A 17,996-nucleotide genomic window follows, 5' to 3' on the forward strand; every position below is an offset into this window, starting at 1 on the left:
TTTTTTTTTTTTTTTTTTTTTTGCACAAGAACTTGAAATTGATTTTTACATATGGTAGCTCTTTTGATACATAACAAAAAGAAACAAAAAAATTACATGACACTTTGCAAGAGGTAGCCCTAAGATGATCAAAACCTAAGCGAGCTACCATATAATAAATTTGATGATGAAGAATTACGAGGACTACTCAATGCGAGCACACAGTCTATAGAAGAACGGGCTCCTAAAGACCTCACCATGGATGACGTAGAAGAAATTAACATCGGAACAGAAGATGATAAGCGACCGATCATGATCATCAAAAGCTTGGACGCGGAAGAAAGTGAAGCATTGATCGCCTTGCTCAGGGAATACAAAGATGTTTTCGCGTACGATTATGACGAAATGCCGGGTCTAGATAGCAGCCTCGTAGCTCATAACCTTGGAGTGTCTCTTGAATTCCATCCGATAAAACAAAGAAGTAGAGAGTTCCCGAGGGCTACCGCTCTCGCGATAAAGGAATAAGTGGAATGATTGTTGAAAGCCAAGTTTATCAAACCTATCCAGCACCTGACCTGGTTAGCCAACATCGTCCCAGTGATGAAGAAGAATGGAAAGATCCGATGCTGCGTAGACTATAGGGATCTCAATCGGGCCTGTCCCAAAGATGATTTCCCACTACCCAACATCGACTTAACGCTGGACGCGAATGGAGGCAAGACGCGCTTCTCTTTCATGGATGGGTTTAATGGATATAACCAAATAAAGATGGTCGAGGAAGATGCAAATAAGACTGCTTTCCAAACTCCATATGGGAATTTCTACTACGTTGTGATGCCCTTCGGGATAAAAAATGCTGGTGCCATGTACCATCGCGCCATGACATCCATATTCCACGATCTACTGTATCAGACGGTAGAGGTATATGTGGATGACATCGTGGTCAAGACCTCGGAGACTGATATCCACGAATCTCACCTAAAGACGGTATTCGAAAGATGTAGGAAGTACCAACTCAAGATGAACCCGCTCAAGTGCGCCTTTGGGGTAACATCTGGAAAGTTCTTGGGATTCGTTGTAACCGATGAAGGGATTCAGGTGGATCCAAGTAAGGTCAAGGCGATTATGACTATGACACCACCAACTAATGCCAGAGAGATCCAGGCGTTTATAGGACGAATATCTTATATACGGCGCTTCGTGCCCGGTTTGGCTCAGATAATGTCGGCGTTCTTGCCCCTACTAAGGAAAGAGATCATCTTCAAATGGGAGAAAAGTCAACAGGTCGTGTTTAAAAAACTAAAAAAATGCCACGCCAGCCCCCAAGTTCTCAAACCACCAATAAAAGGAGTGCCTCTTTACTTATACACGACGTTCACAAGCTCAGCCATAGGGGCAGTCCTGACACAAGATATGAGAGGAAGCGAATTATCACTCATCTACTACGTGAGTTGGGTTTTAAGAGATGCAGAATTGAGATACCCACAAGTGGCACAAGCATTCATATCCCTCATCTACGCAACACAGAAACTAAGGTCGTATCTTCTGACGAATAAGACGATCGTTGTAGCCGCGACAAACCCCGTAGCTTATCTCGCCTATAAGCCTGTCTTTACTGGGAGAATAGCCCGATGGCTGTTGCAGCTATCAGAGTTCGAACTCGATTATCAGCGACCTAAAGGAGTATGATGGCAAGCGATCGCCGACCTAATGGCTATGTTTCCTGGAGAAGGAGACAACGAGATTCACGACCGGGTGCCGGGAGAGGTAGTTGTTGCTGATATTAACAAGCCTTGGACCATGTTTTTTGATGGATCGTCATATCATACCATCGGAGGAGCGGGAGTAGTGTTTGAAACACCACAAGGAGAATTGCTCTCATATTCATTCAAGTTGGACTTCCCCTGCAGTAATAATGTCACCGAATATGAAGCTTTGATCCTAGGGATTAGAATGGTGAAGGAGCTTGGCTTGGGAGGCGTCGAGATACAAGGTGACTCGAGGTTGGTAACTAACCAGGTCAACGGGGATTTCCATGTCAAAGATCCACATTTAGATCCATATCGAGCAGAGGCTAAAAACTTGATAAGTCAGACAGGGTCGACCCTAGATCATACGAGCAGAGGCAAGAATAAACACCCAGATGCCCTGGCAACACTAGATATCAAGATGCAACTAAATGATAAGGAAGAGGTTATGGTAACAGTTAGGAGGAAGGAGCTTCCCAGTACCTGGAAAGAAGACATGGCCTTCGAAGAGGCAGATGATTAGAGGCGGACTTACGTCGACAATCTGATCAAAACAGAAAAGTATCATGTAATACCTACCCGGACTCTGAAACAATTCGAATTGATCCAAGGATCTCTTTATTACCGAGTAACAGGGGGATCTCTTGCCAGGTGCGTAAATAAGAGAGAAGCAGAAAAAATACTTCAGGAGCTACACGCGATAACATGTAGTCAAACTGCAACAGTTCCCCTCTACAGAAAGCTTCAGAAGAGAGGAGTATACTGTCCTAGTACGTCAGTGCAAGCAGTGGCCCTCCAAGACAGTTGCGTTGATTGCCAAGCCCCACCACAACCCGCCGAGGTCTGCATAATTGACGGGGTAGATTGGAGACAACCATATATGGATTTCATCCAAAACGGAAAATTACCCAGTTACAGGCAGGCGGCCCTAAAAATCCAAATGAAAGCGGCGCGTTTTTCATACATGAGGGGATCCTCTACAGCAGAAGATATAGTAACGCTGTGTTAAGGTGCTTATCGGACGAGGAAGCCGCTGAAGTAATGATTCGGTCCCCACAATACAGAACATCAAGGATTTTGGAAATTGTTTCTACAGCTCTATGAAGGTGGGTTTTAATGGCCCCACTATGGAAAGCGATACCGCAGAACATGTGAGAAGATGCATCAACTGACAAATACACGGAGACCTAATCAGAACACCCCACACCCTGCTGCATAGCGTGGTAACACCATGGCCGTTTCACAGTTGGGCTTTAGACATTATAGGGAAGATCAACCCGATTTCCTCGAAGCGCCACAAGTACATAATAACCGCCACCGAGTACACTACGAAATGGGTCGAAGCGATACCTCTCAAAGACTATGCCGGGGTAACTATTGCAGCATTTATCAAAGAATACATTATTCGCAGATTTGGCGCACCCACGATTATCAAGGCTGATAATGCAAAGTCATTCGTAAACAAGGATGTGATAGATTTTCTACGCCAATATAATGTGAGGCTTCGTACGTCAACCCCCTACTATCCCTCAAGGGAACGGGAAAGCCGAGGCAACAATAAGACGCTCATCCGGATCTTGAGCAGGACAGTGGAGGACCACCACAGAGAGTGGCATGAGCATCTCCCGCTCGTGGTATGGGCATACAAAATCTCGAAATGACGTTCCATGGGGGCGTCACCATATTCTCTGGTCTATGGGGAGGACGCGATATTGCCGGCAGAGATTGCAATTCCATCCGCGAGGGTAGCAATGGCTAGTCATACGACACCAGACGAAGTAAACCGCTTTGCCCATTTAGATACAATTGAAGAGAGGAGAGCCCGGGCAGAATGGTTTGCTGAGGCGTACAAGAAGCGCACATCAAATTATTATAATCAGAATGTTAAGGAAAGGAGATTCGAGGTAGACGATTTGGTCCTTAAGATCGCTCCTCATATGGAAAGAAATGCTAGTGCAGGGAAATTCTCCGCAAACTGGGAATGATCTTTCAGAGTAAGGAAGGTAGCAGAAAGTGGGTATTACAAGCTCAGACGCATGAATGGCACAAAGGTTAAGTCACCGATCAATGTTAAATGGCTAAACAAGTTTTATGCATAAACAAATCAATGTAAAAACTCTCTTTTCGAATAAAAGCCAACTTTTGATATATGATTCATAACATCTACAAAGGTCGCGGGGACGCCAATGACACCCGATCGACTGACAAAAGGCTGCGGGAATGCCAATGGTGCCCGATCGACTGACAAATTTACTAAAGGTTGCAGGAATGATTATGCCGCATGATCGACTGGCAAAAGGTTGCGGGAATGCCAATGGTGCCCGATCGACTGACAAAAAGCTGCGGGAACGCCAATGGCACCCGATCGGCTGAAAAAATTACTAAAGATTGCAGGAAGGCCAATGGCGCTTGATAGACTGACAAAAGGTTGCGGGAATGCCAATGATGCCCGATCGACTGATAAAAGGCTGCGGGAACGCCAATGGCACCAGATCAGCTGACAAATTTACTAAAGGTTGTAGGAATGCCAATGGCGCCTGATCGATTGACAAAAGGTTGCGAGAATGCCAATGGCGCCCGATCGACTGGCAAAAGGCCGCGGGAACGCCAATGGCACCCGATCGGCTGACAAATTTACTAAAGGTTGCAGGAATGCCAATGGCGCCTGATCGACTGACAAAAGGTTGTAGGAATGCCAATGGCGCCCGATCGACTGACAAAAGGTTGCGGGAACGCCAATGGCACCCGACCGGCCGAAAAATTTACTAAAGGTTGCAGGAATTCCAATGGCGCCTGGTCAACTGACAAAAGGCTGCGGGAATGCCAATGGCACCCGATCGGCTGATAAATTTACTAAAGGTCGCAGGAACGCCAATTTCTCCTGATCGACTGACAAAAGGTCGGGGAAATGCCAATGGCGCCTGATCAACTGACAAAAGGTTACAGGAATGCTAATGGTGCCCGATCGACTAACGCAAGGCCACGGGAATGCCAATGGCACCCGACTGGCTGACAAATTTACTAAAAGATGCAGGAGCGCCAACAGGCACCTGATTGATCAATTGAAAAACCACGGGAATGCCAATGGCACCTGATTAACCAATTTAACATATACACCCCACCCTCCCAGTTCCCTGTTGAGGAAAACAGAGGGGGGAATAGGCGTGTTTAACTTATATACCCCGCTCTCCCAATCCCCATTGAGAAAAATCAAAGGAGGGAGTAGGCGCATTTAATATATATACCCCGCTCTCCCAATCCCCGTTAAGAAAAATAAAGGTAGGAGTAGGCGTGTTTAATATATACACCCCGCCCTCCCAATCCCCATTGAGAAAAATAAAGGGTGGGAGTAGGCGCGTTTAGCATATATACCCCGCCCTCCTAATCCTATTAAGGAAAATAAAAGGGTGAGTAGGCGCGTTTAACATATGCACCCCGTCCTCCCAATCCCCATTGAGAAAAATAAAAAAGGGGGGATAGGCGCGTTTAACATATACATCCCTCCCTCGCAGTCCCCATTGAAAAAAATAAAAGGGGGGAGTAGGCGCGTTTAACGTACATCCCTCCCTCTCAGTACCTTGTTGAGGAAAACAGAGGGTGGAATAGGCACGTTTAACATATATACCCCTCCCTCCCAATCCCCATTGAGAAAAATAAAAGGGAGGAGTAGGCGCGTTTAACATATATACCCCTCCCTCCTAATCCCCATTGAGGAAAATAAAGGGGGGAGTTACATCCCGCCCTCCCAGTTCCCTGTTGAGGAAAACATAGGGGGAAATATGCGCGTTTAACATATATACCCCGCCCTCCCAATCCCCAGTGAGAAAAATAAAGAGTGGGAGTAGGCGCGTTTAACATATATACCCCGCCCTCATAATCCCCATTAAGGAAAAAAAAGGGGGAGTAGGCGTGTTTAACATATACATCCCGCCCTCCCAATCTCCATTGAGAAAAACAAAAAAGGGGGGAGTAGGCGCGTTTAACATATATACCCCGCACTCCCAATCCCCGTTAAGAAAAATAAAGGGAGGAGTAAGCGTGTTTAACATATACACCCCGCCCTCCCAATCTCCATTGAGAAAAATAAAGGGTGGGAGTAGGCGCGTTTAACATATATACCCCGCCCTCCTAATCCCCATTAAGAAAAATAAAGGGAGGAGTAGGCGCGTTTAAACATATACACCCCGCCCTCCCAATTCCCATTGAGAAAAATAAAGAGGGAATATTGGGCGCGTTTAACATACATCCCGCCCTCCCAATCCCCGCTAAAAAAAGAGAGGGAGGAGGATAAATACGCTTTATCACAAATTCCTACTCAACGTCCTTGTTAAAAAGGGGACGGAATATACATATCTTTAATTAAAACTCTCACAAAGAGAGGGAGATAAGGAAGGCAGATGGAGTGAAATACACTATATAGAATAAATATCCGAGTACAAAGGAAATCTATAAAAAAAAATTTAACCAACGACAACAAATCGTCTGTCACTCATTCATCATCTGATAGTAACGTGCGACAATGAGCAATGTCTGCATCTACGTACTGCACCATTAAGAGAGCTTCATCACGCTGATCAATAGCAGTAGCCAATGCATAATCGGCTTCATTAGCCGATTCAGCGAGCCTCTTTATCTCACTGGGAACCTTTGATTTACGAGCAGCGGCTAGCATCTCCTCTCAATCATGATAAATCGTGTGCATCTTGTCCACGTGCACTACTCGAGAAGCCAATAACATATCTATCTTCCCTCTCATAAGGAGCAAACGCCTCAATTCACCAGGAATATCAAAGGAGCGAACAAGCGCGGAAACCGCTGCAAGGGCTAAAGTACACCCATGCAAGTGAGGAAAAGACTTCTCCGAGATAGACAAACGACAGTAAGCTACGGCTTGATCTATACTTGCCATCATAACGACGAACTCTTCAAAGAGCTGATCTACAACTTGACGGATTTTTAACCGTCTCGTCTAGTGCGCGTCGGATTTGTACATACACGCGCCCCTTCCCCCGAACCCTTTCAGCCATCTGGAGTGTTTCGCATTGATCAGAAAATTGGGCTCGTTTGGCATCTCTGTCAATCTCCCTCCGCGCTTTGAGCGCTTCAATCTTCGCTTTTACTAACAAAAGCCTCGCGAGTTCCTCCTCCTTGTATCGAAGGTCAACCAGCGAGGGTACTGGTGCTAATGAAAGAACGTAACCATGAAGAGCATATGCCATTTAGAACAAAAAAAAGACGCAGATAAGTTGGAGCTTAAAGGAGCCAATATTTCATTTTTATAAAGAACCATGAAAGCATGAACGATTACAACGACCGCAAAAACCATGGCTGACACGTGGAAAACATCGAAAGGGGACCGTATCTCGAGAAACCGCGTCTTTGGAAAATCGGATACCTTCACAATTTCAAACCCCAAAATTCTAGAGAAATACTAAAAAAAAAATGGGGGAGAAGCAACAAAAAAAATAAAATAAAATAAAACATAATAATAGTAAATAGTAATAATTTAGTCTGCCAATAATGAACGGCAGCGAGCAATATCCACGTCCAGAGCCTCCACCATCAAGCGACTATCGCTGACTTGTGTATCGGCCAAGCGCAAATCTTGATTAGCCTCGTGAACTCGCTTAATAATTGCCTGAATGATCTTATCCTCGGCCCCAGACCCTTGGGCAAGTGAAAGGGTGTCCTCATGTTCATCATATTCTCTGCGTGTTTTGTTCCGGTGAAACGAACGAAGGGTCCATAACATTCCCGCTTCCTCCCTTAGAACTAGCAGACGATCTAGTTCGTCCTCAATGTAAGGATGAGGTACAAGCAAAGTGGTCGCTGTTAATACCAAAGTGTGACCGAGGAGTGGCCACATCACTCGGTTGGAAATCCAGAGGCGACAATCTGAAATTTCCCGTTCTATTGTAACCACCATCGCCAAGGAATCTGCATACAACTGATTAGCCGCGCCATGTGAGGTAGCAACATCATCGAGAGCGCGTTGAGTCTACGGCGACACACGACCCGATGATTCCGTGTCTAGCGCGGTTTGATAAGCTTCAGACACTTCCCTAAACTTAGTATTCGCGCCATGTCTGTTAGTAATTCTCCGCTCCCGTAGCGCTTCGACTTCAGCCTTCACGATCAACAGATGCTTCAGTTCATCATGCTTGAATATCACAGAGGTTAATGCAGGGATATGCGCCAAGACTAGCACGTACTCGTGAAGAGAGTCATCCATGCGAGTCGAGTAGCTCACAAAAGGAAAAGGGTTGAAAAAAATCGAGAAATAAGATGAGAAGGTACCAGTTGTATATATATATATATTTATATATATAAGAGAGACACCATTCACGAGGCAGTAACCGGCGATCTTTCCCATGCGCATAGGAATGCGTATGCTGACTCGACCGTATAAGTATGACTATAAGGTTATCTTACGACTAACCTCATAGTCAGGGGACTAATGTTGATACATGAAAAATAATTCCCCTTAACCAGGTTAGGGTGCCCCAAGGAGGGGAAAGGCCACACATGGAACATGGGAACTTGGGGACTAAGGCCCAAGTCCACCAAAGAAGGAAAATGAAGGAATTAACAAGGAAGAAAGAGGTTATGTTAGAGAAGGGATGGCATTAGTAGTAATTAAGGAGGTTTAGGACACATGGCAAGATGTCATAAAAAGAAAGGTATTTTGGAAAGTCTATATAAGAAAGCACAAGGTACAATGGAAAGACAACTCTTTCTCATACTATTTTAAGAAAAGTGATGTCATCTTGGTTTACTAGGACGGGTAGAACCTAATGAGAATTCCGGTATTAACAATATGCATTTGTTTCATAAGCTTTTTTGGCATAGGAAATACAACTAAACGATGAGAAGCAACGGAACCTAGGACTGCTTGTGTGAGTATAATTCTCTTTAGCTGACTTAGGAACTTAATTTCCAAGTGTGAAGCTTATCATATCGAAACTCTTAGGAAGCCCTCCAAGTCTGCATCTTAATATTTTGGATAAGGAAAGGTACTCCCAAATACTTATTACTAAGTTTTATTTTCTTTATCTGCAGAATACTAGCAATTTCGTTCTTTATAACATTGGGCACCTTAAGACTGAATGCCATACCAAACTTATCAAAGTTTACAGATTGACCAAAGTAGAGGCTGAATTTCTCAATAATTTTGGTAAAATGTCTAGCTTCTCTTGGCTATGCCTTAGTAAAAATGACAATGATCTGCAGAAAAGAAGTGAGACGCAACAGGGCCTGAAGTGGAAATTTTAAGTCCAAAAATATTAGCACAATGTTAAATATGTAGAAAAACTCTATAAAAAAAAGTCCATGCACAAAACAAACAGATAAAGAGACAATGAATCTCCTTGTCTCAACCTCTTTGAGGTTTAAAAGATTCACCAAGTGAACCATTTAACATGATAGAGATGGAGACAGTTTTCAGGCATTGTTCAATCATATGGCACTACTCATCACAAAATTCAAGTTTATTAAGAGTGAAAATCAGGAATGACCACTTTATCCTATCAAAGGCTTTAAATATGTCAAATTTGGCAACCATCCAACATTTCGTAGCTTTAACTTTCTTCATAGTATCTACCATCTCATGAGCTATCTCTATGTTACCAGTTACAAGTTTACCTAAAAAGAAAGAGGTTTGATAAGAAGTGATAATTCTATTCAGCAGAATTTTAACTCTACTAGCTATGAGTTTTAAAATGATTTACTTTTATTTTACGTACTATATTGATTTACTATTATAACTAAAAGTAGAAGCAAATTGTACTTTAATCATCCTAGTGATTTAAGAATCTTAACTTGAGATTATCCAAGGATATTTCTAATCTGCCTTAATTTTTATTAAAGGTTCGTATAAGGAATAGTCTATAGGTTCAATATTGGCAGTGTACTTGGTAACCTTCCCTTTTTTTACATTAAGTTCAGTTAAATCAATGCAGATTACCAGGATTCATGTTGAAGCTGATGTAAAACTAGTTATTCGGTCAATAACATACATGTTCCTATAACTCATTCGGAAAACAAAAACATGATCAAGGAAATTAAACATCTCATGTTAGGTTTTTTTGATTGTCAAATGGCTTCCATTAATCATGAAGACAATTAAATTGCAGCTGCAGTTTCTAAAATTGTTTGAGAAACTACAAGCAACATTAAGAGTTATTGTTACTTTTCATCTCTAGTTTGCAATTCGTTAGCACGTTATTCCTTAATCAATAAATTTTTGGTTTATCAACATACGTAGAAACATAAATTATATGTCATCCATAAAAACAAAGCGTGTGCGAAGTTAATTTATAAACCGCGAGAAATGCATAAGCATGTAACAAATTCATTTCAGTGTTACGCAGTCCCTAATTATAACATAGCATCAACTATACACGCATGACACATCAATGGTGGATTACTTTTGAGTGGTGGTGCCTATACTTTTTCCCTTTTCTGGAATGGCGAGGAGTTTGTGGCGTTTCAGCAGGTTTAACACCGATGGAATGGAGAGTTTGTGGAGTAGGTGCTATAGGTTCAGCACTGGGAGGGATCAGATGCGCTTGTGGAGCCACATATTCAACATTGGGAGAACATGGAGGAGGAGTATGTGACACCATTGTAGGTTCAATACCCGAGTAAGTGGGAGGAGATTGTGGAGGCGCCGCAGATTCAACACCTGAGACGAGAGGAGTTTGTGAAGCCACAGGTTCAACACCTTGAGAAGCTTGTGGAGATTTTGCAGGCACGGGAGACACGGTTGTTGGCGGCCAATAATAACCTATAATACATCGTGCCAAAAACCGATATAAGTTCACTTCTCTGTATATATTTTCTATAGTTCAAAATAATAATGCGTTTCAAAATATACATGAAACCAGACTACTATTTTGAAACAGAGTATTATAGAAGACTTTCTGAAAGTGGAGATGTTCAAAATTTTGTAGTCTCACCAGCTAAAGCACATTTTTTTTACCATTTACAATATCTTTTTTCTATAGTCTAATGTCACATACCATCGTCATCTGGGGGAGCTACGATGCAACACATGCAGTATGATGTTCCATATAAGTTGGTCCAACACCAAGATCCTAGATAGTCTTGCTTATGTTGTGCCACACATCTATCAGCACAACGAGAATCACATTCACCAACATAAGCCGTCAAGCCGGGGCAATCTTCACTGCTCATTGCACGTGACGTCTCTATACAGTACAGAAAACCAATATTAGTCGATCTATTTATGCAATGTATATGTATCATAATATAGAAACTAAAGACTTAATAGATTTTTGATCACTCTGATAGATTAATGTTTTTCAGAACAGTGCTAGTGGAAAAATGTAATACTTACGGGAGATGGATAGAACAAATAAAACACAAAAGAAACTATAGAAAGCAGAAACTTTAGCCATGGTTGATATTTGATAATAATCCTGTTATCACTAACACTAATTATCTTTCTATTTATAGCTCATACTGGCATTGACTTTTGGCGAGATGTAGCTTCGATCTCATTGTTTTTCTCTTCTTTCGATCTGGTTGTTTTAAAATATCATTATTTGTACCGACCACTAATTAATTTGGTACAGTATTAGTTTATCACCCGTCCACTAATCAAGTTTCAATAGCTAGTTTACGCTTACTTATCTGTTTACTTAATTAATTCACTTGGGTTACACTTGAGAGATTGACCTTGCGAGTGAAAGCCATTTTTAATTGGGATTGGATCAGGACATATCAGTGTGTGATGGATACATCTGCACCTTGTTAACAAAGGGAAAAATGTTCGGTATCTTATGTTTTAAAAAGTAAATCCAGGTATGTAGACGTATTATGAGCCTTTCATATACTTTCTTCTTTTCAATAAAAATAATATATTTTTGGTGTAACAATAAAACAAATTGCTCTATTCCACGGAAATGATATGTTGACTGAATAAACCTCAGCATTTTTATCCCGCGTTTAATAATAAATGGACCCATATATGCCATTTACAAATCCAAATGTTGAGTTATTTCCGTTGATTTCCCTATCCGGATTTTTTTGCAGGAGATAATGTCGACAAGTGTATCACTTCCCTGTATTTTATTAGCGGAAAATTCCGTTGATATGGTTTTTCTTTTTACACGTTGCAACAATTTCAGTGTCAATTTTCGTAAAAAACCTATATGATAATAATTTATTTTTGAAGAAACTCTGCGACTTTATTAAAATGAAATTAAGCACAACATAAATGTATAACACTATTATCTACGATTCTGAATGCATAACACTATCATTTGCCATTCTGAAAATGAACACCGTAGAATTAACAGTTGAAACTAAACCGGTAGATAGCGAGGTTTAGTATTTTTAACGTACTATTTTTTTTTGCAGCGACGCACTAATTTTCGATTGGACTATTGAATTTTGCTAGAAAAAAATTTACCAAAAAACTAGCTTCAAATTAATTGTCAATTAAGTATTATAAAAAGGTTAGTGTCCAATTATGAACTAATTTCAGAATTACCATGTCAACAGATGCTACTATTATGATTATCTCAATACTACTCAGGATCCACTCTTATAATTACGTCAATACTACTCATATAAATCTGCTCAAGATGTTTTCTTTTTTCTTTTGCTTACAAGTTATGCGTGTGTAAAATGAGCTTTTTGTAGAAACAATATCAAGTTATATTGAAACTGATCAAACTTTGCAGATGGACATAAATTTGCTTTTAAAGCATCACATCGATAAGAAAAAGGAGAAGACAGACTGTCTAACAATGACAGTTTCTGTTACACAAAACACCCTGTAAAGAGAGTTACCGTTATACACAATAGATGAGACACACGTGTAGGACTATAATTGGAACTACTGCGCACACACATAGTTACTACATACAGACATAAGAGTAGCGTGTTCTAACAGTCCCCTTATAATGAGGACTAGAATGCTTCTTCAAAAATGGGTTGAAGTTTGAAGAACAAATTTTTAGGAAGCCCCTTGGTGAACACATCTGTAATTTGAAGGAGAGAAGGAATGTACTTGACTACCATAAAGTTAGTAGCTACTAAACTTCTAACAGTGTGATAGCAAACCTCGACATGTTGAATTGGACTGTCAGCCAGATGAGTTGCACCAACATAGTCACAGTAAATAGTACAAGGGTACTGACAAGGAACTTGTAATTCATGAAGAAGATAAGAGACCCACCTAATATATTCTGCTTCAGTTGAAGAATTTGACATAATAAGTTGTTTCTTTCAAGACCAAGCAACCAGATTTGTACCCAAAAATCCACAATAACTTGCTGTAGATTTTCTAGTGTTAGGGCATCCTGCCCAATCACTATCATAGTATGCGGTGATTGAGGTACAATTTCCACCAGTAAGAGTAATGTCAGAGCCAAGATATCCCTTGATATACTTGCGAATCATTTTTTCTAATTTAAGATGAATATCAGTAGGTTGGTGCATGAACTGAGAGATATAATTGACACCAAAATTGATGCATGGCCTTATCAAAGTCAGATATTTAAGGCTACCCATATTTTTTTTTCATAATAAGAAAGATCATCAAGAAGTGGGCCATCAAATAGTGAAGCTTTATTGCCTTAAGGAACTGGAGTTTCACAAGGATTGGAATCCAACATGCCAAACTTTACAAGGAATTCTAAGGAATACTTAGTTTGAGTGAATAACATACTATTAGTGCTAGGAGTTAAAACAACCTCAATCCCAAGGGAATAGTTCAAAGTATCTAAGTCCCTCTTGCAAAGGCATTCTTCATAGAAGATATAAAAATATCTGTCAGAGCACTGCTCGGTCGAACTCGCAAGTATTGCTATCTCAATTCTTGATTTCTAGTCTACTTATAAGAGTTTCAGACTAGGATAAGTTGTGTAGTTGATATTTAGACTTCACGGCGCTTAAAACCGAAGATGAAGATCTACTGAAGAACTCGGAGGAACTTCATCAACAAAAGGTATGTGGAGACTAAAACTTATCTATCACTCAGAAGTGTATTATATTTTATTTTATCTGTATTGAGACAAAAGTCGTATCAGGATATAGAATTTCATATCATATACATTTGTTATTTCGAGCTGAATATAACTCGTTTATCTATTTCTCGAAATATGTGTTGGTAGCTTTTTCCTTTAGATACATTCATCATTATTCTTGACAAGTTTGGTCGGAAACAATTTATTTTTTGGAAACTAAATAATAAGTCAAAAGATGATCATTTGGAAATTGTCGTGAAACTCTTACATGATTTGTGTGAGACAGTCATTTGATGTCGACTTGGAAAGTTTCGTATTGATCATTTGATCACTTGAAAATTGATTATAAGATAATGGTTTGTGTGAGACAACCATTATAGTCTTCTAAGAATGTTTCAATGATTAAAATGGGAGTTTAGAACTAAAACCCATGTCTTAAAAACATCACAGTATGCGTACTTAGTGTACAAACTGTGTTGGTATGATTCAGGTCCGGAAACCAAGTTTGCATACCATTATGCAAACTGTTTTAACTCTTAAAGTCCGGGAACCAAGTTTGCATACCAGTATGCGAACTGTTCTACCTGAGTTAGGTCCGGAACGACAGTTTGCGTACCCGTTTGCAAACTGTTGGACAAGACCAAAGTCTGGAACTAAAGTTTGCGTACCCGTTTGCAAACTTAATGGTCAAAGTTCTAAAATCAGTTTAGTATGTTTACATACTCATGAACAAATACATTTATGAAATAAGTAATGCAATCTTTGCAAACCATGGCTTAATGTTCATGAACTGATTCTTGTACTTTGTACATTATGAATCAATCCGATTTTGCTTCAATTGGATCATATATACTTCTACGTAATTGTCAACAATTGAACAACTCTATGAAACACAATTAGGTTCATTTGATTATCTTTCATGATTGATTGATCATCATAGTTGATTTAGATGTGTTAGATGAATGTGGTTAACACAAAAGTGTTCATATGGCTAACTTTTGTTAACTATTATTGAGCTAACTCAATATACATGTTTAGATACGATTACCAATATCTAAATGAAAGTATATTTCATTTGTACGTGACAAGGTAAGACCATCTAACGGTGGAGAGATATTGATTTGGTTTCAAGCAAACTTAGCTTATATCTTAAATCGTTTTTTTATCTAACGGTGAATATGGAATGCTTTGTTTCTAAGCTAACTTAGCAAACCCTGGTTTGAAAGGTTATATAAAGGATAACTCTAGCAACTGGGAAACATAATCCCCACACCTCTTGTGTGCTACTAGTTGCAACTAGAGTCGATTCTCCTTTAACCTAGGTTTTTCTTAAAACCACTATAGATTAACGACTTAAAGACTTCATTGAGATTCTGAAGCCAGATCCAAATATTTTCTCTGTAGTTGCGTATTCTGATCTTACTTTTTTTTACCGTGTTGAGTATTATCTTCTCCAAGATTTTCTCGAGAATTATCTCCGATATCTAAGATATAAAAAGTAATCACAAAGTTCTTCGTCTCAATCTTTGTGATTCCACAATAACTTGTTCTACTACCATATAGTTAAGTTATTATGAGGTGATTGATATTTCTAGGATGTTCTTCGGTAATATAAGACCTGATTATCAATTGGTTCCTGTGCACCTTGATATATCACAAGACGGAACAAAACTTCATAGGTATTTCTGTGGGAGACGGATTTATTTATCAGAATAGACATTTCTGTGGGAGACAGATTTGTTTATAAGTCTTCGACTTCGGGTCGTATAAACTCTTAGTTGTGGGTGAGATCAACTAAGGGAACCAAGTGCGTAGAGTCCTGCTGGGATTCAGAGGCGTAAGGAATGCGACTGTACCTTGATCAGTGTCAGATTGGTTAGGGATAAACCACATTCCAGTACGAAGTTAATTTGTAGTAGGCTAGTGTCTGTAGCCGCTTAATACAGTGTGGTGTTCAAAACTGGACTAGGTCCCGGGGTTTTCAGCATTTGCAGTTTCCTCCTTAACAAAACTGATGGTGTATGTGTTATTTCTTTTCCGCATTATATTTGTTTATATAATTGAAATATCACAGGTTATGCGTAGTTCAATCAATTGGTAAATCCAACCTTTGGTTCTTGATTGCCACTTGAACATTGGTCTTTGGTACCGTTCAATTTATTCTCATACCAATCAGTTCATGGATTCATTCCTGTTGATTTGCTGATTGATTTGAAAAATAAATATAACTCATGGATATTTATCCTTAATTGAGTCTGACTGTCTAGTTGATTCTCTTGAAATTATATTGAAGTTAGTCCAAACAAATTTCCGAACGAAATATTGGTTGTGGTTGTTAGACCCCCGCTTTTTCAATATCTGAAGAGACAACTAAGAGAATCTCATCCATATAAATAAGAAGAATCATTTGAGTATTACCTTGTCTACAAATGAACATTTAATGATCCATTTTAGACCTAAAGCATCCATTGTTAATCATATTACTGCTCAGCTTTTCATACCATGCCCTTGGAACCTATTTGAGTCCATATAAATATTTTTGAAGCTTCCAGTCATGAGAAGAAAATTCAGCTGAGACAAAACCATGTGGTTGTTCCATGTAGAAATCTTCATGAAGATTCCCATACAAGAATGTATTGGATACATCCAGTTGATTCGTCAGCCAATTGTTACTCAAAGCAAGACTCAACACACATCTGATAGTAGTAGCTTTAACCATAGGACTAAAAGTTTCTTCAATATCAACACCATCTACATGATGGAACCCCTTAGCCACTAATCTAGATTTAAATATTTTCGGTGTACTATCGGATTTCAATTTTGTCCTTTATACCCATTTACAATCATTTACAACCTAAGATATTCATACCAGGTTTATGTGGGACATACTCAAAATTATTGCTTGAATACAAAGCATCATAATCATCTTGCCTAGATAAAACCCATCTTGGATCTTTACCATCTTCTTTGAAAGTCTTTGGTACAATTAGAGGATTCTTTTTAAAAACAACACTTAAAACAAAAGGAATGTGGTGTTTTATATGAGAATAAGCTACAAAGTCTGGAACTAAAGATTTTTTTCTTATTAACACCATATTTTGATCTAGTATGTATACTTATAAATAGTAGTAGAAGTTGAAGATACCTCAAGTTGTGGTAATGCAGCTGTAGAATTATCCAGATCAGCTGGAGGAAAAGATGACTCACTAAAACCTGGTGATGGTAATATAGGCTGAGTAGTTGAAGGTATAAATAAAATATAAAGTAGTGTAGAAGTAGAAGAAATAAAAGCAAACACTGCTTCATTGAAGATCACATTCACATAAGTATACACCCTTCTAGAATTAGGATCGTAACACATATATGCTTTATGAAAACAAAATATAACCCATAAAAATACAAGGAGCAGACTTAAGACTAAGCTTGTATTGTCTGCAGTAAGCAAGATGAAGAAAACATAAACAACCAAAAACCTTTAGAAACTTATAATCTGGACTTTTGTCAAAAAGAACCTGAAAAGAACAATTATACTTCAGTAACTTAGTTGGAATTCTATTGACAATATAAGAGGCATTCATAAAAGTATCAAACTAGAATCTTTTTGGAATAAAATCATTAAAAGAGATAGTGTTTCCTATTCCATTGATTTTCTTAATTTTCCACTCAACAACCCCATTTTATTGATGAATAATAGGTCAAGATATTCTTAAGGAAATGCCATTAGTGTCAAGAAATTTTCTGAAAGGTCCCTTAACCAATTCACAAGCACCATTATATTGAAACGCTATTCATTAAATATTTATATAACATGAAACAACTTAAGTTCTCTGATCTACACTTCATAGGAAAAATCCAACTGAACCTTCTATAGTCATCAATAAACAAGATGAAATACCTAAATCCTAAATGAGACAAAATAGGTGTTGTACCCCAAATGTCATAATGCACAAGAGCCAGAGACTTATAGGACTGAGATGGAGAGACTAAAAAAGGAAAACCATGACCCTTGCCAAGTTGACAAAAAGTACAAAATGACTCAGAGTCTTTTTTTGATAGTTGAATGACACCTGCAGTATGAAGCTTTGTCATAATTTTGGAACTTGGATGACCAAGTCTATGATGCCAGAGAGCTAAAGAATCTACTAAAGAAGTAAAAGCGACACTATTTGAAGTAGGCATCACTGAATTATATTGAGGGAGTATACCCTGTGAGTGAAAGTGACTGAACTTGATAGAGATTTTGATGCATAATTCCCCTTGCAAGCACTTGGTT

The 17,996-nt window shown here is 39.3% G+C and overlaps 1 protein-coding gene across 1 annotated transcript; it reads right to left on the reverse strand.

The window, feature by feature from the left end:
• Positions 1–10,104: 10,104 nt before the first annotated feature.
• LOC113351694 lies at positions 10,105–17,084 on the reverse strand. Its single transcript, XM_026595634.1, has 5 exons — positions 16,869–17,084; positions 16,593–16,719; positions 16,307–16,474; positions 10,748–10,936; positions 10,105–10,512 (listed from the first exon to the last, which is right to left on the reverse strand). The coding sequence occupies exons 1-5, from the start codon at positions 17,082–17,084 to the stop codon at positions 10,139–10,141; spliced, it is 1,074 nt and encodes a 357-aa protein (XP_026451419.1). The 3' UTR covers positions 10,105–10,138.
• Between the last annotated feature and the right edge of the window lie 912 nt (positions 17,085–17,996).

Source organism: Papaver somniferum, chromosome 2 (genome assembly GCF_003573695.1).
Source record: "Papaver somniferum cultivar HN1 chromosome 2, ASM357369v1, whole genome shotgun sequence".
NCBI lineage: Eukaryota > Viridiplantae > Streptophyta > Magnoliopsida > Ranunculales > Papaveraceae > Papaver > Papaver somniferum.

What these genes read in the sequence shown, in the direction of transcription:
- LOC113351694 (XM_026595634.1), bottom strand. Translation starts at nt 17,084, where the DNA reads ATGTGTTACGATCCTAATTCTAGAAGGGTGTATACTTATGTGAATGTG. An exon ending in CTGCATTACCACAACTTGAG is followed by an intron (nt 16,720 to 16,868) that starts GTATCTTCAACT and finishes GTTTTTAAAAAG; the next exon opens with AATCCTCTAATTGTACCAAA. An exon ending in GTATGTCCCACATAAACCTG is followed by an intron (nt 16,475 to 16,592) that starts GTATGAATATCT and finishes TCCATCATGTAG; the next exon opens with ATGGTGTTGATATTGAAGAA.